Source organism: Nilaparvata lugens, chromosome 2 (genome assembly GCF_014356525.2).
Source record: "Nilaparvata lugens isolate BPH chromosome 2, ASM1435652v1, whole genome shotgun sequence".
Lineage (NCBI taxonomy): Eukaryota > Metazoa > Arthropoda > Insecta > Hemiptera > Delphacidae > Nilaparvata > Nilaparvata lugens.
The window spans coordinates 11212781-11237232 of record NC_052505.1 but is presented as its reverse complement, the minus strand read 5'-3'; the positions used below and the strand labels follow the sequence as shown (position 1 = coordinate 11237232).

Here is a 24452-nt window from a genome sequence, read left to right as displayed (position 1 = left end):
ATAAGGCAGTTATTAAAAATTTCTTTATTGATAAATAATATTTTTTATAGGCTATGTAATGCTTGTAAATAAATAATTCAACCTCATAAACGATTAATATAATAATGCAGCTAAATTAATGAGTAAAAATAGCAGGTAAAATACAATGGATTTTCCAATTTCTAACTCAATTAATATACCCCTCCTTGGCATACTGTATTTCAAATTTCAGTTTTCAACTTATTTTGTGATAAACAAAGAGCTATTATCAAAGTTATTGCGTAAAAATTTATGACGTTTTCCAAACGTGACGATGATCGAAGTAATCTTATCACAAGCAAGTTGTATTATGAAAATTTAGTACCTAATTAGAACACAAGCCATCAAGCCATAGTCGGAAGATGAAGATAAATCAACAAGTGGATGAATAAAGTGAAGTTTTTTTAGGTTATGTTGTGATGAAGTCTCAAACATCTTTATATCTTTAATAATTTCAACGTAGTTAGAGTAATATTCTTCTTAATAAAATTGTTTTGTTTTTCATAAAGTTTATATTAGTGAAAAATGATTTCATCCGTTACTTATCGTTCAAATTTCATTAAGAAAATCAACGTACTTCAAAAACATCACATCTTACAACAATTGGCCAATACATCTCATACTGATGCTAATCAAACTTTCAAAGTTAAACAGCGAATTGATGATTTGAAGAAAGCAGCTCTTCTTGGTGGTGGATTGAAAAGAATTGAAGCTCAGCACAAAAAGGTGAATAATTAAATATGAGTATGCTTAAAAAATAAATTCCAAGTTTTTCTTACTTAGCCTATTAAGTTATAGGCCTACTTACGGTACTTCAAATCAAGTATCAAGTAAGTAAGTATACTTGATACTAGCTTAGCCTATTACTTACATTGATACTAGCGATGTCGTTGCCAAGGTCTGGGGTTTCCAGATCTTCAGTGTCCTTCTTGGGTGATACCCAAGCTACCTGCGTTGTGGAGGTGCTGCAACCCAAAAGAGAGCATCCTCATCCCAATTCCTGTCGTGAATACAAAAAGGCCTATCCAGCAGTTTCTTGCTCAGTGTTGAGTTAAATTTTCTATAGGTACTGCATGTTTGCTCGCACTTCTGTTGGTAGAGTGTTGTTTCAACATGGCCAGTTGTCCTAAAGTGTTTTGGCTTTATCAAATTGAATTGAATTCAAACCCCTTCTGGCCCGAGGTGGGAATAAGCTGCTTATTTGGGTTCCCGTCAGTCTGTATCAAGGCATCTCCAATCTGGCAGCATGACAAGTGTTGTGTAAGTTCACTCCTCCATGAAAGATGCTCTTTGGTCTTCTTGACATTCAAAAATGAGCACAGTATGTAGGTAGGCCTACTGGCTGTAGACTGTAAGAATGTCCAGGCTCATGAAAAGTAAACAGCAGTGACCCTTAGCCCGCGATCCTTACCTTAGTGCTCTCTTATGCATAAGCATTATAATATATCCTGAACGGCAGGAACATGCTCTCACAGGAGATCTCGACACATAAAATGGCTGTTGAAGAGTGCATGATATGCAATCACAAGGCAGTTCAGATCGACCTCTTGTCCCAGCCATCTTAGTAGTTGTATAACAGTGACATCTTCAGGCTTCTTCTACACTTGGTGTATGTGATGGTTCCGGGACAGTCTTTGATCAAGTCAAAAGCCAAGCAGTTGCGTGTATCTTCAATGAACCGACAAGGATGGATGTCTTTTCATTATTTAGCTTGTTTGCCTCAAACTGCAGCTTTGCCTGTGACGCCTCAACCTGCCCGGCACACCTGATCTGCACCTGTTCCACAGAGGAAGCCCTACTAGAAATCAATGTGGTGTCTTTCACAAAGAGTACTGCATCCTGGTTGCTTGAGAAGTTATCCATAAACAGAATAAACAACAGTGGGCCCAAAACAGATCCTTGCGGAACTCCATGATTCACTTTGCAGTCTAGAGGTAGCAAAACCAAGTTGAACCACTAGCCCTCTGCTCCTTAGGTAGAACTCAACCATATTGTGGATTGACTCTGCTATCGAGGCTATACCTCTGAAGTTTGATGATCAGGAGCTCATAGGACACACAGTCAAAAGCCTTACTGAGGTCACACATTGCTAGGGCAAGAGAGTCTCTAGTCTCATAATCACTTTGTATTTTGGAAGTCAATGCCAACACTAGTGGTGGAGCGTCCATTCCTGGATCCATATCGAGATGGGGTTAGCAGATTGTTACCTCCAAAGAACTTCACCAGCTGCTGCTTCATATCTGTTTCTATAACCTTTCAGAATACCGGGACTATAGAGATTTGTCTATATTCTATAGTTTGCAGGGTTACAAATATTTCCTTTTTTTGTGAATGGGCACTGTCCTGTCTACTTTTAGGGAAGTCAAATCATTTTTGATTGCATTACAGAAAATTGATAATCTATTCTCCATTTTTTTACAGGGTAAGTTGACTGCGAGAGAACGAATCAATTTGCTCTGTGATCCAGACTCCTTTACTGAATATGATATGCTTATGGAACATACGTGTTCAGACTTTGGCATGGAAAAACAGAAGGTAAGTAGGGGAACAGATTTATTATTGAATATTATTTGAAAATTTGATTCTCTTGTTGAATTTGAACTCATATTTTGCTTCAAATTGAAATAGCTAATGAGTTTACGCCATCAAATGTCATAGAATGCTAATTAAATCCCTTATAATTTTAATGATAAGGCTGGCCACTAACGGTTGAACGAGCATGCACAAACTCAGTCGACTAGATTGATCTATTTGGAAATATTCAACGTTGAACATTCATCTTGAATATTGCTGATAACTTAGTTGTTTATTTTTCAACTTTAATTATTCATATCATAAGTAACCTTAGAAGACTTTGAATTATCATTCATCGATTAAAATTCAATCGTTAAAAATAATTTAACCTTCTCTACTTACTCATCTCTCATAAGTTGACTGAAATTCTAGTTACTAGACATAATTTTAATAATTTACTCAATTTTTGTTTTCATAGTTTCCTGGGGACTCCGTCATAACTGGTCACGGCTTAGTCAATGGACGAAGTATATTTCTGTTCAGCCAGGACTTTACAGTCTTTGGAGGCAGTTTATCTCTAGCGCATGCAAAGAAAATTTGTAAGGTAATGTTAATTTCAGGAGTTATTACCATCCTAGATGATCTTGTAATCGTTTTTTTTTGTAAATCTGAAATGAAATGAAAATAGTCTCTATTAGGTGGATTTGAGACTTTTTAGTCCTCTAATTCTCAACCTAGGATACATCCTCAAATCTAATTATCGAAGTAGAATATAATATAATAACATTCTTTATTACCTCTGTAGATAGATGATTATTATTTTGAATAATAACGTACTATCTACCTGAAACCTATACAATATCTACTTGAGTTTTTGCAGAGGTTTTTGTTGTTTTAATGCTGTAATCAGATAGATTTTTCAACCCGCACCTTATTTCTCTAGGAATAGTTCTACTTAACACTGCAACTGTTCGGTAGCTTTCTTCTCATCTTCATGTTTATGCCATTGCGTATAGAATTTCAGAATACTATAAAATTTCGAATTACCCTGTTCAATACTCTTGAATCCATTGAAATTATACCGTCTCATGTCCCATCAATATAAAATATTCTACAGCCTGTAGGCCTATTATTCTTTCATGACGCTAGTCATGTATGAACACTGTATTACGTTGATTGTCTGATATTTTATATTTGCTGCCGAAAGTAAAATAAAAGCGATATTGTCAGTCCCATTTAATTTCACAAATTACTCTCTTATTGATTATCCTAAAATGATTTTTATTGCTAAAGTCTTCCAGTGAAGCCTACAGTTCCAATCTATAATTTCACTACCTAGGTACTTAAAATTCTTTCACTACACTTTTATTCAATATACTTTTTCCACTAGCACTACACCAACTCGAAGGGCTCTGTTCTCTTCAACCTTCTTGTGAGGAAAAAAAAATTATAAAATTACATATAAAATAAAATTAGAATAAAATTACCTTGATAAGGAAAAATTCCACAACATTTCTGTTCATAGTGTAAATTATATTAATTTCAGAGCGCCCCTACATTGGAAGCAGAACTACCTATTTGATTTGACAGGAGAAAACCAGTATGACTATTTTCTACCGTCTGTTTTTTTTTACTGTGTGGTTAAAATGTATCAGAAAGTTGAATTTGAGGTGAAATGAAAAATATGTTGTCGGTTACATATAATTTATTTGAGCTAAACTGAAGCTTTAATGCACTGGAGGCATCATCATCAGTGGTATTCCATAGTATGTAATCCATATATGTGACATGGCCCACTGTAGCCTACTATTTTAAGTATTTATCGGCTGATAAATATTTATATTTCTATTTTTTTGGTTTCACAAACTTCTCTGTTCATAGTGTAAACTGAATTTGATTCGGAATCAATTTGGCCATTGATCAGATTAGATCTGTCTTATTTGTCTTTCAAAAGGCAATTTAATGTTGAGTCGGGCTTGGGCCACAAACTCAAGTTGTGTACTTTTGCAGGTTATGGATAAAGCAATGACTGTTGGAGCACCTGTGGTTGGACTCAATGATTCTGGAGGAGCTCGTATCCAGGAAGGGGTTGATGCTCTAGGTGGCTATGCCGATATCTTCCAAAGAAATGTTCTAGCTTCCGGAGTCATACCCCAGGTCTGTTGAACCTGAATTAATCATCCTATATTAAAAAATACTGTTAGAAATGAGCGTATATTTTCCAAAATTGTTTATTCTATACAAAAAACTCAATTTTTTCAATATATTCTGTTTATTAAGGGTTGTGTGGCAGAAAGGACCTGGAGTCCTAGCTCCGCCATTAACAGAGTCATATAATCCAATCAATCAATTTTTGACGTATATTGTTTTCGAAGTTTTTTCGGACGCCAGAGACGACCCAAGATCGCAATCACTGGCGACTAAGATCCAGGAGAGCCGACCCCAAATAATGAGAAAAAGGCAAGGAAGAATAAGAATTGTTTTCGAAGTTTTTCAACAACGTAATTATTGCAATTTAGGTTTTCATCAATTAATGCGAGGATCAAATCTACAGCTCAAGAACTTTGAAAAAGGGTAATTAAAATAAAATGAGAACTGTTATTTATTCACAAAAGTAACTTTCTAGAAGTATTTTAAGCCTAGGTAATGATGAGGGGATGAATGATAATACAAAAGTTTTCATTTATGATGATTTTATGAATGGAGAGAAGAGATGGAGAATATCTCTCAATATTGTTTCTTCAATTGAATCAATATTGTTACCGTATTTCTGTATCATAATCATAATATAGCAAATTGAAACTCCATAAAGATACAACTAAGCTAAACATAAATTACCTATTCTCTATTACCTATTTGTATTTGAAAGGTAGATATGTAGAAATACTGCTTGTATGTGTATTCTGTGTATTTTACATGTGTTTTAATTTGTATTTTAGAATTTATTCAACTTCCAACGGCACAACACTAATTTTATTTCAATTTGTATTCAAATAGTGATAGTATATATTAAAAGATCCATTGTTTCATTTGTATCATCAATATTAATTTGACTTTTGCATTGAAAGTATGTTTTTGCTTGATTGGTAGATTTCCATGATAATGGGACCATGCGCTGGTGGTGCGGTGTATTCTCCAGCCATCACTGATTTCACATTTATGGTGAAAAACACATCATATCTCTTCATAACAGGACCTGATGTAGTCAAGGTAAATATTGTCGTAAATCATAATTATTTACATTGTGCATAGATAGATCAATTCAAGTCTACTTTAATTTCTACTACTTCAGAATACTTCACTACTTCAGGCACTACTCAGGAATACTGTATGATTATATTTACGTTCTTTAGAGCCCGGTTTCTTAGACACTTATTAAATCTAATTGACCATTAAATCCATAGGTTTAATGACCCATTAGATTTAACAAGTATCCTAGAAACCGGGCCTAGAAATACCTACTATTCACTGTATCCTCAATCATTCCAGACAAAAAATCTAATTGACCATTAATCAAATCAAATCAAATCAAATCGTTTATTGCACAAAAATATATACAGAATACAACTGAAAGGAAATTGACAACTTTGTGCTACACGTCGGCAAAAGAAAACTTGTACGCCGACGTGGAGTCTTAATATAACTTATTCACTTATACATTAATATTAATATATAAAATGATCCTACAATATTATAATATAGGCTAACAGTAATTAACATTCAACCAACTAAATATTCCATTCTAAGAAATAACAATAAATTAAAGATATACATAAAGCTGAATTTAAGATTCATACAACATCAATCAATATTAAACCAAATCATTAATTGAATAAAAATAATTTTCTTTCACCCAGGTATGGAAATCTTTTATTTTAGGCTTCTTTAACAACCATCCTCTTGGAACTTTATTATAGAGTTTATTTCTCAAATATGAAATACTTCTACGGGATAGGGTGCTATCAACTCTTTCAATTGTGATTAAGTTTTGAGCGACTTGTCTAGTTACTCTTTGAAAATTTTGAATATTTTTTAATTTGAGCACATGTTTCTTAATAGTCTTTAAAATGAACAATTGTCTTATAGTGAACAGATTGGAATTTTGAAACAATGTGACACTTGGGAAATCTCTCGGATACCTCATTATTGTTTTGATAACTAACTTTTGTAAAACAAATAGAGGTTTTAAAGTTGAATCAAAAGTTCCTCCCCATATAGAATTACCATACTGAACTAAGGATTGGAATAGAGCAAAATAAACAGATTTTAGTAATTTTAGACTCAAAATACTTCTAAGCATGTACATTTTTAAATTGACCACCCTTAATTTTCTACAAAGGTAGCTAATCTGAGGTGACCAGCGTAGATGCTTATCAACAAAAATACCAAGATACTTGTAATTGTTTACACTCTCAATAACCTCATTGCAAGAATCACATGGATACCTGTTACAAGCATTATTCAAACAAAGCCTGTTCATATCTAGATCTCCTCTTGTTGTTGGACTGAAGGTCATACATTTTGTTTTACCAAGATTTAGTCTCAAATAATTACATTTTAGCCACTGAGAAACCTTATAGTAACCCACTTTTGTTTGCTTGATAACATCTTCCCAGGAACCTTCTTGGAAGATAAGTGCTGTGTCATCAGCAAAACAAATTGTCTTAGACCCAACTGAGTCCAGTACACTAGGCAGGTTATTAACATAGATCAAAAATAAAACTGGTCCCAATACAGTCCCTTGAGGTAGACCCCATGTCACATCTCTAATCTCACTATTACTACCACCACAGCTAACGATTTGGCTTCTACCCCTTAGATAACTTTCAAAGAAATCTAACTCTATTCCTTGAATACCAATATTAGATAGTTTCTGGATCATTTTATCATGTGGTACTGTGTCAAAAGCCTTGGCCAGGTCCAGAAACATTACCAAGGTTTTTTATTTGTTTTGAAACCATTGTATATTGTCTCAGTTAAGGACTCCAATGCATCCTCTGTGCTTCTACCCTGTTGGAAACCAAACTGCCTCTTATCAAGGATTTTATTAACATCTAGATATTCAACTAATCTTTTCTTTACCAATTTTTCGAAAATTTTAGAAATAGAACTTAGCAAGCTAATTGGTCTATAATTTTGAGGTATTTCTTTACTCCCCCCCTTGTGTAAAGGAATAACTTTTGCATGCTTGAAATGCAAGGGAAAGTATCCAGATGAAAAACAACAATTGAAAATTTCTGAAAGAGGTTTAGAGATTGTGTCAGTTAATAGTTTTAGCACGCTGTTGGATATGTTATCCCATCCAGGTGCCTTATTATCATTCAAACTTTTGATTACTTCCTTGATTTCTGTTTCAGTAACAAAATTGAAATTAAATGCATTTTCAATATCTATTGTTTGTTCCAAATATTGATCTTCATTCTGTCCATGTATATCAATTTCCTGCGCTTGATTTATACCTACATTCACAAAATAGTCATTCAAAGCATTAAGATCTTGATTTACATGTAATTGTGAATTCTTATTTACCCCAATAATTGCTTGATTTATCACAGACCATATCTTCTTAGGGTCACCTTGAGCTTTATTTATTTCTGATTGATAATATAAATCTTTTGCTTTTCTAATTAGATCTACTATTCTATTTCTGTAAGACAGGAATTTCCTTCTCAGCTCTACATTAAATGGTTCATTTTTCAATCTTTTATATAATCTATCTCTTATAGTTATGGACTTTAGAATTCCATTGGACATCCAAGGTTTCAAATGTTTTTTAGTTAAATTAACCTTTTTAATAACTGTTGCTCTACTGATGCACGTTTTTACATTATTTACAAATTCATTTACTAATGTTTCAATACTTCTATTCGCGTCAATCTCCCAATTCATTAAAGCACTCTCCTCTAACAACTTTTCTTTATTAACATTCCTCACTTCAATAAACTTACATGGCTTACTAGATCGAGAACAAACATCTTTTTTAATTGATGCGTGAAGAGCAGTCGCATAATGATCAGTAATTGACATTTCTAATACAGCAGTTTTTAATGAGTCATTATGTTTGGATTTAGAAAAAATATGGTCTAAACAAGTATTTGAAGCAGGACGAGTTTTTCTATTGACAAAGGACTCAAACCCATGCGAACTCATAATAGACAAATAATCATGCGTTTTTTTAGAGTTACATAACAAATCAATATTTACATCACCTATCACTAATGAATAATCAAAATTAAAGCATGAACCATTCATATAATTATCAAGTTGTTCTATAAATAAAGGTATACTTGTACTAGGAGATCTATAAACGGATGTTACTAAATATTTATTATTTTTAGTTTGCAGCTCAACAGCTAAGAAAGGATATTCGTTTGGACTATCAATTTTTTTCGAGGAAATACTATTAGCTACATACATGACAATTCCATCTGAACGATTCAAGGAGTTACTTTTTATATATAAATTATAGCCATTAATGTTTAACAGTGATTTTTCTTCTTCAGAAGTCCAGGTTTCAGTAAAAATTAGAACCTCAAATTTTGTTCTCATGCTGTTCAAAATAATGAGAATTTGATCAAAATTTCTTTTCAAACTTCTTATATTTAAACTAAAAATATTCAATTCATAATTAAGGGGCTGGATATAGTTCAAGTATTCATCGGTACTTTCACATTCCCTAACACTGTTAATACTATCTACAAATTGCGTGAGATCATTCATAATAAATGTTTAATCAAACCTGTAGCAACACTTTATTCCTCTCCGTTGATAACTTTTTTCAGATGGTCCAGTCCCTTGACTTTGAATACAGGTGAGCCCTCCGACTTCTTAGCGCACATTTGTGAACCACGAAACCAGACGAATTTCCAATCATTTTCCCTAGCTAACTCACGAGCGGCTTTCAGTTCTTTAGCACTCTTGGCAGTCAGCTGATTCATTAGCCTGAAGTGTCCGTTCGGCAGGTTTCTGTTGATTTTTTTCACGTCGATTCCGGGGCTGCTCCTATCTTCTCTGCTTATGGTTTGGAAAGCCGTCATCCATTTGTCCCTCATACTCCTTCTCACGAACCTGACGACAATCATCGGTGTAGTCTCTCGGTTCATGGATGGCAGTCTGTGAGCGACGCTGATTTCGTTTGATGAAAAATCAGACACTTGGAGAGCACTGGCTACGCCTTGTAGGATTTCGTCCATGTTTTCGTTCTTTGTTGCAGGTATACCGGTTAATAATAAATTTTCCCTCCTGGTATATTCTTCTAATATTTCATTTCTCTTAGAAAGAAATTTCACTTCTTCTTTCAATTTTTGGTTTTCAGTGATTAATTGTTCATTAGCTTTTTTGATTTCTCCGATATCCGATTTGAAACTATCAAAACTATCCGAAACAAATTTTACTGAGTGAGTTAGTTCCCCTAATTGTTGATCAATATCTTTTTTCAACGATTTTGAAAACTGTTCAAATAAAACAGTCATTTTTCGCATTAAAACATCACTTTCCATTTCACTCTCTTCTTGTCCTGGTGACACAGACACCTGTTTACAAGCACTGCACTTCCATTTATTCCGATTATCCTTTGAAAGTTTTTTGAAGTTCTTTTCGGTTAAATAGTGGCAGATGTAATGACATTTTTGTTTACACGAAGCACAAATTATTGAGTCTTCATCACTGAAATTGCCGAGACAAACGTTGCAGTTATTCATATTTCAAACGTATCTATAATATGCGAGCTAAACAGAATACGAGTTTGATGAGTAGACGGTCACGATAAACAAGTCAGTACACTCAATAATAGATAAGCTGCAAACAATAGTACAATTCACTCCTTGTCACCACAAACACGTCCGCTCGTCACCGCTGCTCGACTAAGACAAATCCATAGGTTTAATGACCCATTAGATTTAACAAGTATCCTAGAAACCGGGCCTAGAAATACCTACTATTCACTGTATCCTCAATCATTCCAGACAAATTAGGCTCAACTCACACTTACGCGACTCAGGTCGAGAAGAGACTCTACTCTAGTCGATAGCATGTGTTTCCAAATGGTGAAACTCAGACCAGTCGATTCTAGTCTCCGCGACGTCCCCATTTGAAAACACATGCTCTCGACTAGAGTCGATTCTCTTCTCGACCTGAGACGCTAAGTGTGAGTTGAGCCTTTCTTTGCAAATGATTTTATTTATATTATTCGTCCATTTTTTTACCACCCACGGAAGGGGTATTTGGATGTGTCGATAATATGTATTCAAATCAAGTCATATTTAAATTATTTTAGATATTAAAATTACATAAAAATATGTACATAGTAATACCATAGAGAAACAATAGCGTAAGTAGATATCCCATGGTATAGGGTGTTTATGTCGCAACTTTTACTGTTATCTCAAGCCGATTAATGTCGATTATTGTCGACTTTTACTGTTTTGACCGGGTAAGAGTGTATGAACGGCACAGTATGAGAGACTACCAGCGTCATAAAGCTTCACAGGAAAGAACTACGTGGACTATCAGTTTGAGATAACAGTAAAAGTTGCGACATAAACGCCCGGTTCCATAGGATATCTACTTATGCCATAGTTTCTCTATGGTAATACTGAGCAGCCTAACTCATCTCGTAATGTGCTTCAAATTCATCAATTGAGTATGCAGAAATGCTCAAAGCTGCTCCTTCATCAATACTCTGAATTTACGTCCTGTATTTTCTCTTATGTTAGCTGGTAATTTATTGTACAGTCTAATTCCAGCACTCTTTACTGCTCTCTCATACACGGTGGTCCTGTGTGCATCATCTCACAACTCTTCCTTTTGCCTTGTTATATAATTATTGTGGAAATGTGCGCCAGTTCTGAATTTATTCTTGTTCCTATCTATGAAACATACGGTCTCTAGGATGTACAAGCTCGGAAGAGGGAGAATTTTCATCTCTTTAAAGTATGGTCTGCAGCTTGAACGTATTGATTCTCCAACAATCACTTGTATCGCCCACTTCTGCATTCGGAATATGTCTATCACTTGACTCGAGTTCCCCCAAAATATGATACCGTAGGTCAGAAGAGAATGAAATATAGATTTATTGGTTCTACTGCTGTTATTATTTATAATTTTCAGGCCACAACAAATGAAGAAATTTCTCAAGAGGAGTTGGGAGGCTCGAATGCTCACATGAGTATATCAGGTGTGGCTCACAACGCGTTCGAGAATGATGTGGATGCGTTGCTTCGGCTGCGTGATTTTCTTGGATTTCTTCCTCTCAGCAACCAGGAATCGGCTCCAGTGAGAGTATGTCACGATGATAGGTAACAATTAAACAAACATTTTTGTATTCAAAATAACTAACTATATTTCATATTAAAAATGAATAAATTTCAAATACGTTGTTATTTTGAAGTTGAAAACTTTTAGCTGGAAGTTGATTTTGCAAAAAAAACTTTTTCTAAACTTACAAAGTTTATATTTTGTTGGAAAAGTGGTTGGGAAATTCTCATACTATATCTTGGACAGTGTTCATTCACTTCTTGTACTTTGATTTATTCAATTCATTCTCAACTATTCCTCTCATACGCACATTTACTAAGCCTACATTTGAATAGTCATTTATACGGATAGAATTACTTGTATCATTTTATAACACTTTGATAACACGACCAGTTTCGGCTAATCACGCTATTATCAACTGGTCGTTTGACACCAAGAAAATAAAAGGGTACTATAGTGATATAATAAAATACAATAAAAACTATATATAGTATATAATAGAACTATCAAGTAGCCCTGAGTCGAATCGGAACGATGCATGACAAGTTTGTCCCCGGCTTTGTAGAATGGAAATATAGTGGAGCGGCCAAGATAGCTTCAAGCTTAAGTGCTACATTTATTGCATTTAATTCGATTTGTCGCTTCACCATGTTTCCACTCTAAGAGTACAGTAGGATTATAATGTAAAATTTGATGAATAATTTATTATAGAAAGTTCCTAGTGCCCTTTTTATATTTTCTATAAAAACACAATTTTCGAGCACTTATGCTTGACTATTCAATTGTCATGAAAAATATAAAAAGGGTACGAGTGCCCTATATAATAATAACTATAACTATATAATAATATTATATAATATTAACTATAATACTATAATAATTAAACATGTACGTAGTCCTATTAAAATACTTTACTCGATGAATTGAATTTGATCTGCCCTGTTGATCACGTTAAATAAATGTCATCTAAACTATAATAAAGTAAATAGTAAAGTAAATTCGTATGGCTTTTATTGGTGGGGAGTCCCTTGCGGGAAGGTCCCACCGCCTGAATATATAATTTAAGCCGTCAATGGGCCTTACGACTGTCATACTTCAGCCGGGACCGACAGTTTAACGTGCACATCCGATAACACGGGTAGTAAAGTAAATAACTGGCTTATACACTTACGGGATAGGAAAATTATGTTTGACGCATCATCCATCACGTCTGAACTACTGGACTGATTAATTTTAAATTTTGCATATAGATTCTTAATTAACCGAGAATTGTTATAGGCCAATTTTCAATTCTTCAAATTTTCATTACATCAAGTTTTCAGTTTGTCAAGTTTCAAAATAGAGCCTTGCGGAGCACGGGTTACCTGCTAGTTTGCAATAAATGATTGATATTCACTTTCTGAAGGTTTGCAAAAAGTTGTTGCATTTTTGCAGTAACAGGGATGCTCCGGCCCTGGATCACATAGTTCCGCCCGACTCGACAGCCGCCTACGACATGATGGACGTCATCCTCAGTCTGGTCGACGATCGCGACTTCTTCGAGATTCACCCCAAGTACGCCACCAACATCATCGTCGGGTTCTCCCGGATGAATGGACGCACCGTCGGATTTGTCGCCAATCAACCGAAAGTTGCTGCTGGTTTGTCATCAACCAATCAATCAATAACTTTATTCAACATGAACACACAATAAAAATACAAAATCTCACTGCCGGCGCACAAGTTGTTCTTTGCCGATAGTACCATATTGTAATCTATATGAATAAAAATCGAACCTCAAATTTTGACATTCAATAACTTTTTTATGTGTGCACCAAATTTGATGATGTTTTTTTAGTTGTGTTTGTTATGTTCAGGACCAGGTTTATGGCCTATCAAATTTACAATCCGACTTCAGGACTCTTTCCTACGGTCCTTCAAAGTTTACATGTAATCCTTATGGGAGAAGATTTGTGAGCTGGCCACACACAGAAATAAAAATCAGCTATTATAATCATTGCGTCATCCAACAGCCGTCGGTAGATAGTAGACAAGAGTGTGTGCTTCTCCATGTACATATTAATAAGTACATATTTATTCTAGTATTTCATTCTAAACGCCCCGACTAGAAACAAAATTACTGTTCTGTGTGTAACCATTCAGCAGTGCGGCCTCAGGTAAAAGACTTACATGCTCTAAAGACATTGCTTTATTTCGAATAATTGTGCTGTCTTCGGTGTTCAGAATTAATTGATTTTTAGTAAATTTCTTATTTGGAAAATTATCTATACAAATAAAATGCCGCTTCGCGCCTCCTCAGGTGTGCATACAGCTAAAATTTGTCATGAGATGCTTTAAACTATTTGGCGGTATGAAGTTCGCTGGGCCAGCTAGTTGACAATATTTATTGTATTAAGTAGCCCAGTAGAAATAAATATAGAAAATCAATTAATAAAAAAGAAAAATAGAATTGTGATACCCTTTGAAATTAATAAAATAATAGATTAAAAGCTGCGTTTACACCAAAGTTATTAACAAAATGTTAATAACTTAATCTTCATAGATTCTATCAGATTGAACATAACTTATCATGCACATGATGAACATATGTGTTTGTCAAGTTCAGTTCAATCTTATAGAATCTATAAGGATTAAGTTATTAACGTTTTGTTGATAACTTTGGTGTAAACGCAGCTTAAGAATACAAATGATAACTACTAGTTTCAGTGTTCACACCATCGTCAGATTTTTGAAAATAGATTTCAAATAAACATTTACTAATTAGGGTACTATAATTATATTTTATAAATAAAATAAAGTAGTCCTGAATTTAAAGAGAAAATCAATTTTACAATATTGGAAAATTGATTTAATACTTCGAAGAAAGATTACTTATTCTCCGCTACACATAGATCTCTTCTGATCACTAATAAAATACTTGTCTTTTTCCATTTCCTCACATGATGCCGAAGGTCTAATAAATGTTTGAATTCAATTATTGTGAAATTCACTGAATAAGATAGTGAAATTACATTCCTATTAATTGTTGAGGTATTTTGAAGAAAATTGAAGCTTCTGTCCTCTTTAAGCATGGCACATTTCAAAATTGCTTTATATTTATAAAAATGGAATAAACTTGGTAGTAGTGGTGATGAAGTAATTATTTGTTATAATTGTGGTTTCTTTTTCGTTGACTTCTTCTTGTTTGCCTTGATCAGGTTGCTTGGACATTAACGCATCTGTGAAGGCAGCACGCTTTGTGCGCTTCTGTGACGCTTTCAACATTCCTCTAGTAGTGCTAGTCGATGTGCCCGGATTCCTGCCCGGCCTCAGTCAAGAGCATGGCGGCATTATCCGTCATGGCGCCAAACTCCTCTATGCTTTCGCTGAAGCCACTGTTCCCAAAGTCACCATTATCACTCGCAAGGCATGTCTTCTATCGTTATTTCATCGATTTCTTTGTAAGGCTAGGTGCACACCAGTTAGTGAAGACAAGACATGATCAGACATGTTCAATCACAATACTTCACATAGTTGCTTATGAAGACATGTCTAATTGCAATGACTAATCAGTGTGAGTTGCGTCATAAGCAACAATGTGAAGTATTGTGACTGAACGTGTCTGATCCTGTCTTGTCTTGTCTTGACTAACTGGTGTGGGCCTAGCCTTAGTATGCATGCTTTAGTCACCATTAACACTTGCAAGGCATGTCTTCTGTCTCTATTTGATCGATTATTTTACCGTGCATGCATTGATAGAAGCTTCATGTTTAATTTATTATTATATTATGGTGAAGCTGTGAAAGTAGCTTTAAACTTGAGAGCAGCGTTGCATTTAATGCGTGTAATTACAGTGACTATAAAATTTATAAATTTTAAGTGATTATAAAGTCAGTACGTGTAATTCAAGGTCTATAGAAACACAAAATGGCTGCCCCATAAGGAACACGGGTGTCTTGTCCTGTTTCTATAGACCTTGGTGTAATTGATTATATGGTGGCGAATGTAACTGTATGTTTCGACCCATTTCAATACATACATTACATTCAGCACTCAATCTTGAAGCTACCTGCGTCGCTCCACCATGTTTCCAACCGTTTATAGATTAATGGATTGGAAGTTCCCATCCATTGCACATTAAAGAAGACTGTAGAGGCCACGCGCAACATCGATAAATAATATTTTAGATGTCTATTTTATCTTGGAAATTGTGACCGATTTAAATGCTGTAGCTCGGATGGATTCCATGCATTTAATTTGTGTTTTCATTTTGAGATATCCATTCCGATTGAAAAAGAGAGTTGATAAAATTAGTTTCCACCCTTCATTCACTATAAACGATTATAATTCATAGCTCTGATTACGGTATATCCCTAATAAATATATTATTAGGTGTTTTGCGTCACCTACTGTTCTTATGCATATGAACATAAATTAAATCTTCATTTTATTACTATTATTTATAATATAAACGATATCATTTCGTTATTATATCTAATTAAATAAATATATGTATCTTGGTTTAAGTGCAGTAGCATATACTTATATTTATTTTTTGTAAAGCTTTTTTGTATTTTGTTTTTGGCAAATAAAATTCATTCATTCATTCATAAAATTTATTCATTCATTCATTCATTCAAATAGTTCTTATTTGATGTTCTAGAAATTTTTCAACTAAAATCCTTTTGGTTATGCCACCCTATACATATAACCAGAATAGGCCTACTCTTTATTTTAACTCAAATTTATAATTCAATTTTTTCTTATAGTACTTCTACAACTTACTTGTTTAGCTATTTATCAATAGTTCAAGTTACGTGTCTGCTACTGTAAGAGGTGATCTCAATTATTCTATTCTATTCAAAAAACATGACTCCATTTTTACTTACACAAGCATGAATTTTGCTTACACGATATCACGTTCAATCCCAAAGCCTACCGACTATGATTACGAAATCAAGATGATTAATTAGCTATTTTTGCATTCAGGCTTATGGCGGGGCGTATGATGTGATGGCATCAAAACACCTGAGGGGCGACTCGAATTACTCGTGGCCGACTGGCGAGATCGCTGTGATGGGATCCAAGGGAGCGGTCGCCATTCTCTACAGGGGAAAAGACAATCTGGCTCAGTATGAAGCTGAGTATATCGATAAATTTCGCAGCCCTCTGTCTGCTGCTGTAAGAGGTGAGCGCAACTCTATTCTATTCAAATAGCATGACTCTATTCTATTACATTTAAAATATTTGTTGTTTGTTCATAATCAAGTATTTTTACTATAGTGAGGTCCACACGTTATAATGACAGTATTTGATCAACTTTGGTGTTGCTATCCTTGTCTATCATTCGACAAAGCAGGTAGTACTATCTTTTTCTTGCTCCGCAACGATGCCAAATCTGCTTTTGACAATGTAGAAAGATAATTAATCAATGCAGAGAATCGGCAACGCTGTTCTCCCATCTTAATCCACTGTCACTGTAACGTGGATCTCACTATAGTAAATGATATGGTGATTTCACATCATGTTGGGATGTGGCAGCAAGAATATTTATTTATTTATTGGAGAGAGCAATCAATACAATAGTTGGAAAAGAAAAATTGGCTATTGCCCAAATATTCTAATATTCTCGTTATCATAAAATCAAAACGATAATAATATATCTCTGTTCTACTATAAATGTATGCATTCGCTATACAGAGTGTTTACAAACTCCCTACGAATACTCTAGGGCATTGTTCCTGAGTAAAAAACTTATCTAAATATCATATTTAAATTGTCCGGAAGTATTCAGTTACTCACACAGCGGCCATTTTGCTTTTTTCACTTATTATTATTTTTTTAATAATGGTTAAACATACGAAATTGAAACTTTTCACGATCATAATAACAACTAGATAAAGCTACAAAAAATTATAATGATTTTTCAAATTCATAAAACAAAATTGTGGCCATTTAAAATTTTGTTTCTTAAATAACTCAGAAACCGTTGAATCAGAATAACTTTCTTTATTAAATTTAATTGCCTATCGATTGGTACCAGAATTAACTGAGATATGGCAGCTTTAGTGGTTGGTGACCCATCTTAAGAGGGTCATGTAACGTTATTTTATTGTTTGAAATGACCTAAAATCGCTTACTATTAGTAACATTCAATGTAAATAGAGATTGTTGCATCATTGAGGCGACTCTATCAGCATGCCTTGTTTTGCACTGCAACAAACTCTCATTGGTTACCTATCACTAAGACTGCCATATCTCAGTTATTATTGTTCCAATACCAAAAATTCTGGTACCAATCGATAGGCAATTAAATTTACTAAAAAAGTTATGCTTGCAAAGTTTTTGTAAAACCAAAGGTTTCTGAGTTATTTAAAAAACACAATTTTAAATGGCCGCCATTTTGTTTTATGAATTTGAAAAATTATCATAATTTTTTTCTAGCTTCGTCTAGTTGTTATAAATGATTGTGCAAAGTTTCAATTTCGTATGTTCAACCATCATTTAGAAAAAAAATAATTAGTGAAAAAATCAAAATGGCCTCACAATCTAGTCAGTGTAAATGATGAGATGGTTGCGAATTATCTTTTCCTACCACATTCTATTGTAGATAGCTGTGTATCAATTCATCCCGGTATATGCGAATACCTGATATAATATTAATCCTACCTCTGATGTAATATTTATGAATGACTACTCGTACAAATATTTGTATGACTATTTATGATATTCTGACTCTGCCTTGTATTAGAAATATCGTACTGTTTAGAGTAAAGAAATCTGTAAAGATTTACATAGAAGTTACATAGAGTAGATTTACATAGAGTAAAGATGATTATTTCTCCCATCTCTGATTCTAGTTAATGATTATCAATATTATATGTTATTTATGAATTTTTTTCCAAGATTTGATGTTAATATATTTTAATAATCTAGATGAGATATTTTGGTAATAAATTCTTGATATTTCTATAAATTCACAACAATTCTATAATTATTAATTTTTGATCCTCTGTGATTTTCAGGTTACATAGATGATATTATTGAGCCTAGAACAACAAGAAGAAGGATTTGTCAAGACCTGGAAATGCTATCAACCAAGAAACTTTCCAATCCACCAAAGAAGCATGGAAATATTCCATTATAAACACTAAATTGGTGATTCTGGATTTTTTTATTTCTCCGGAGACTTTTCAGACTATCAAGTCTTGTACAGTTGTGAGAGATAACTTGGAAAACATAATATTATAATCTTCCAGGTAAACTGTGAGTTAAAAGCAGTTTAAAGAACTTAGATTGATTGGAGTTTTCACTTTTAAAGAGTAAAATTCAGGGAATCTTTTTAATGAATAAAGTGTATAATTGAATCAGTAGCCTAAATGAATATGGAATGTGATCTGTTTATTATACATATTTTCTATCAATTTGTTAGAGCATTGATTTAGATCTAGCATTGAAAGTCTGATTGATTTATATTTGAGTTATATAAATTCTATTTATATTTTATATGTTATATAATTTAATTTTATATATTTGAAATTATATTACATTTTATTAAAATACCACAAAACGTTATTCAGTTCAGTACTTACGCTACTTTCATTGAAAATTGAATGTTAAAATTTAATAATATAATGTATCAATGTTGGAGGCATTTAAACCGGTATAATGCATTCAATTATATGATTCAAAAATACAATTTGCATATTCAGACCAATCTACAGATATTTTTAATTTTCAGATCTGGTTGCACGTACGTTTATTAAATTTTACCGAGGTTAAATGATGTCATCGCATGGTCCGATTCGTACATTGGTTCCGTTAGATGATATAATTTAAATTTAAAGACGTACGTGAAAGCGGGTAAGTGAATTCTTATTGAATAAATTCGTTACCAGAAAATATTCCTAAAGTCCTTAAAAAATAACTTTTGACTTGGAGATATGCGGAGCAGAGAAATGGAGGGAGATCAGCCAATTATAGTGATGAATAGTATAGAGTCAAAGGTAGAAGCGCAGTAGCCAATTTTTCGGTTAGACTCAGTCGACTCAGTGCTTTTAGAGAGGAAACTTCGAATTTGTATCATGAGCATTTGAAATTAGAGAACGCTGGTCGCATTAGAACGGCAACATCGCCGCACGCTGTATCTCTACCTTTCTCTGCTGCGCATATCCCTCCAAGTCAAAAGTAATTTTGTAAGGACTATAATAAATTTTCTTCTTTAGAACATTTTTCACCGTCACCAATTACCGGCATCCAATAAGCTGATACTATACTCTGTCCAAAAAGGCATGAGCTCTGAAGGATTAGGCCGACCCTCCTACTAATCACACACACAAGCGCAGTCTCCTTTTGTGTGTGTGAGTAAAGGGACGGTCTGCCTACCTGTATACTACCATAGAGTAGCAATAGCGTAAGTAGATATCCCATGGTATAGGGCGTTTATGTCGCAACTTTTACTGTTATCTCAAGCCGATTACTGTGGTTTATTGTCGATTTTTACTGTTTTGACCGGGTAAGAGTGTATGAACGGCACAATATGAGAGACTTCCAGCGTCATGAAGCTTCAGGGGATAGAACTACGTGGACTATTGGCTTGAGATAACAGTAAAAGTTGCGACATAAACGCTCCATACCATTGGATATCTACTTACGCTATTGTTACTCTATAATCAATATATAGTTACTATTGTTACTCTCTCTCTCTCTCTCTCTCTCTCTCTCTCTCTCTCTCTATATATATATATATATATATATATATATATATATATATATATATATATATATATATATATTCTCGTAGTATATCAATGGCGCAGGTAGGCCGGGCGTGTGTGCCTGCGCGCGTGGGGGAGCGAGGGTCGGCTTAATCTTTCAGGGCTCATGGCAGTCTGGACAGACTATAATTGATACATTATCTGATACATACAACTATAACTACTGTTCAACTGATATTACATTAATTGAAAGTTAGTAGTTTGTGGAGAAAATCATTAAATTAAAAATCAACTAAATTTTCTTCTGTCTGGGTGAAATGAACACTGGAAAACATATTATAAATTTTATTAAATCTTACAATATAACACATTTATTTCTTTGAAAAATAATGAGCATAGATATTCCATGTAAGGGATAATCCAAAAAGGATTTTGAAACATCCACAATAACATTGTTTAACCATGAACAGTTCTTAACTGCTATGAAGATATAATCGTTGGAAAATTCAACAGCTGCCATTTAATGGAATGATTGGTAAAAGCACAGATATCAGTACAGGTTTAGCATTAAAGATCAAGATCCACAATATTTAAATCTATTAAGATTTAGGTTATTTGAAACCGGACACCATCGATAGAATGTTAGTAGCGAATTTTATACGAAAGTATACATGTTTTTATCACGTAGCAATAGGCCATTTGAAAAATACCCTCGTTATTCGAAAATAGGAACACAAATGCATCGTATTACATGTCCGATATGAAAACTTTTCTCTTTATGTCAAATGGGCGATTTCTTATATTCTGAGTTTCAGACATGTATCGTGTAGTCCTGCTTCTCACGGTCTCTCTCTTGTCTGTACCTGTAAGATACAATTAAAAATATAAAATACATATTAACCATTAACCTTATTCTTATTCAAGAGAGTACTTCTTCTGCAAGTAATGTGATGCACTGTATATTTGATAAAAATATGAAAATGAATAATTTTATCAAAACTATCAATGTTAACATATTTGAAAAATTTATATTCTTGAAACTAGAATAGATTTGAATTTTCTTCTCTAAATCGAAATCATCTCGACTTATAATTTAACAAATAGGAAATTTATTGAAAAATGAAGGCGAAGTTCCTGTACCATAGAGAAAAGATAGATTATGCTATTTTTCCTCTCTGCCTCTACTATCCGAGTCCCGCAAGGGAAACCCAACAACAAATTTTCATACGAATTTACTTTATTCGAATCACTATCTCTGAAATTTAATTAATTTACAAATCTCAAAAACACAAAAACAATCAGAGTGATTTGGAATGAGAAACAAGCTTAGTCCTTACTATTCCATTCCAACTTGGTCCTAAAAATCAGAAGACCTACTTGTAAACACAGATATTTTTTGATCCAAATATAATATCCAAGAAATTTTGAATCGTATAAGAACAATTAACTCCAGTCATCAGTTTAAAACTTGAGAAATATTGAAATATTCAACATTATTTAAACTAATGATTAGAGTGAGTTATTGTTATTATATTTTTATTCTATAATTATTCTTAAATTGATTGGGCATATATTATATTCGGATCAAAAATATGTGTTAACAAGTATGCTTACTGCTTTTTCGACTAATTTTTAACCGAAATAAATTTAATTATTATTAATTAATATAAATATTAAAAATTAATTGAGAATAAGAATAAGAATTCTTTTATTCCTTTAAGAAAATGGCATAAAAATGGCAATTGGAAACGTCAATAATACAATATAATACTAATTATAATTATTAAAATGCATTGTTTCACATTGGTAAAAATACAATTACTATAAAATCACGTGGAAATACATGTGCACAAGTGTAAAATGTAGTGATTTTATACATAGACAATAGGCAACATGGTAAGCCTTGTAGAAAATAGAAAAATCGATAAGCTCAATATGGCCATTCTAGACTTAAAAGGAAGTGAAAAATTAAAGTTTGAAAAAGTTTTCCATTCTCACTTGGAAAAAGTCACCAAAAGAATATAGAGGGTTTTGCAGAATAATGCCCTCCAGTTCAGATCTGGACTCCTGCAACACCCTTGCCGAGCATGGCAGCACATTAAAAAGTTCAAGGGAAATGTGTATGGGACTTTTGAAAATCTTCCCCAACCGAGAATATGGATCATCAATTTTATATCTGTTTCTTGTATTATAACTGTGCATTTCTTCTCTGCAAAGGAAGCTATCTATTCACCTCTTCACGCACTCATTAAAAGCCTAAATGCTATCATGCTATACACCTTCATAATTTTTCCCTTAATGGAGAGGAGTGTTACCTCTTTACTAGGTTGGATAGCTGCTGTTCAAGTTGCTCATGACGTAGAATCCTCAGTCCACCTCCGCAGTTTTGGTTCTGGTCGCATTCAGTCTCCGACAACTCCCTGCTGTCCGAAAAGCCCTGGGGAGGGTGCAGGGGCACACTTTCACGACATCTGAAACATTCCAATTCCACAAAAATTATACAAATTATGTCAATACAGAAAACTTTCTATTAAATAACAAACTGGATTCAATTTGTAATATTATCAAGGATGCACGAAAAAACACTGGGAATAGGTGAACAGCAGAAAAATTGACTTTGACTAGTCCAATTGACTTATAACTATAGTGAGGCAACGTTATAACGGCAGTATCAACATTGGTGCTGCTATCCTTGTATATTATTCAACCAAGCAGATATCTTTCCCTAGCTCCGCAACGTTTGCTAGATTGCTTTTAATTATGCAGACATATAATTAATTAACAAAATATTTAATCTCAATTATGGAAATTTATTATTGGAGGTCGAGTTTTCTTCAAATAATTGTTCATATTGACTCTACTACTAAGCATGTACAATTGCACATGTAATATTAAGGTAAAGTAGACAGGTACCAGGCAAAAAACTTGCCATGTATATATTCCATGTATAGAAACTATTCTATTTTATTTTTCTGAGAAAATTAAAGTAGGTTGTATTAATTTTTGATAATGCTCACATCAAAATATAAGAGTAGGTAGTGCTTGGGTAACAATATGTGATTGATGATTAAAGATAAGATTGAATTTTGATATACTCTAAAGAAAATAATTAGAGTGAAGTGGCATGTAGGCCTATCTTGTGTCCAGGCAAAAAATAAAGGCGGCTACTCTAATCTATTCTAGATTGTTTCGAACAGGTAGTCAGTCATGTGCAGTAGAGAAGTCAGAAGCTAGTGTTCAATTATTCCATCTATGCATGCATTCTGCATGATTTTAGTTATTTATTGTATGAATTGTGATAAATTATTGGAATAGTGTAAATATTGAATTAATTGGTTCTTAGTTGATTGAAAAAGATAATGTGATATTTTGTTCTCTGCTAAGGTCTTAAAACACCTACTTGCGCTACCTTGGTGAGACTAATCTCCGAGATCTATGCTTTCTGTTCATTTCCGGCGATGCTTCTGCTGATTCTGTACTCGAGTCTTGGTCATACATAGAAGAGGCACCTGTAATTAACAACCATTATAAGAATAAAAAGAATGCTTTATTATTCAAGTTAACACAATACAATATATACAAACACACATTTACGGCTTGATTAGAAAATCGCCAGCCTGGAACAACCATTATAATACGGATACTAACATTATTTGCTGTTGCTATTTTCCTTCTCATTGATAAATACTGTACAATTGGTTGAAATATAAATCAAAAGCAAACGGACATAGCAACAAACAGACGGGGGGGGGGAAATCGAACGTCTTCATGCAGACGTAAGCAGACAAATGGGGACATATGGACTTCTGTGTGCATTGCAACATTAGAACACCAGGGGCCTACTGTATGAGTCAAATACAAACTAATAATATTATTAGTCATCTTGCTATTAGAACGGGCAGAAATACTAGGTTGTATTTTCTCATGCAATAGGGCCCTGGGGAAAGATTTTTGCTCCGTCTTTCTGCT

General features: G+C 33.7%; 2 protein-coding genes across 3 annotated transcripts in view; one reads left to right on the top strand and one right to left on the bottom strand.

The window, feature by feature from the left end:
- The first annotated feature begins 231 nt into the window (after nucleotides 1–231).
- On the top strand, nucleotides 232–19328 carry LOC111049955 (propionyl-CoA carboxylase beta chain, mitochondrial). The gene is made up of 10 exons (XM_022336163.2): nucleotides 232–744; nucleotides 2440–2553; nucleotides 3011–3136; nucleotides 4543–4689; nucleotides 5623–5742; nucleotides 11641–11828; nucleotides 13222–13427; nucleotides 14985–15193; nucleotides 16756–16954; nucleotides 18792–19328. The coding sequence occupies exons 1-10, from the start codon at nucleotides 544–546 to the stop codon at nucleotides 18911–18913; spliced, it is 1632 nt and encodes a 543-aa protein (XP_022191855.2). The 5' UTR covers nucleotides 232–543; the 3' UTR covers nucleotides 18914–19328.
- A 1485-nt stretch (nucleotides 19329–20813) lies between these two features.
- LOC111049969 (Down syndrome cell adhesion molecule-like protein Dscam2) overlaps nucleotides 20814–24452 on the bottom strand; it is a 244556-nt gene continuing 240917 nt past the window's right edge. Inside the window, exons 30-32 of one of the 2 annotated variants that reach the window (XR_005570419.1) lie at nucleotides 23884–23992; nucleotides 22799–22954; nucleotides 20814–21346 (exon numbers count right to left, since the gene is read on the bottom strand). Coding sequence is in view for 1 of the 2 variants with exons in the window: in XM_039420535.1 (XP_039276469.1) it covers nucleotides 21295–21346; nucleotides 22799–22954; nucleotides 23893–23992 (308 nt within the window). In the remaining variant the exon portion in view is untranslated. The remainder of the gene's footprint in view (nucleotides 21347–22798; nucleotides 22955–23883; nucleotides 23993–24452) is intronic. The other variant, XM_039420535.1, reaches the window with a different exon arrangement.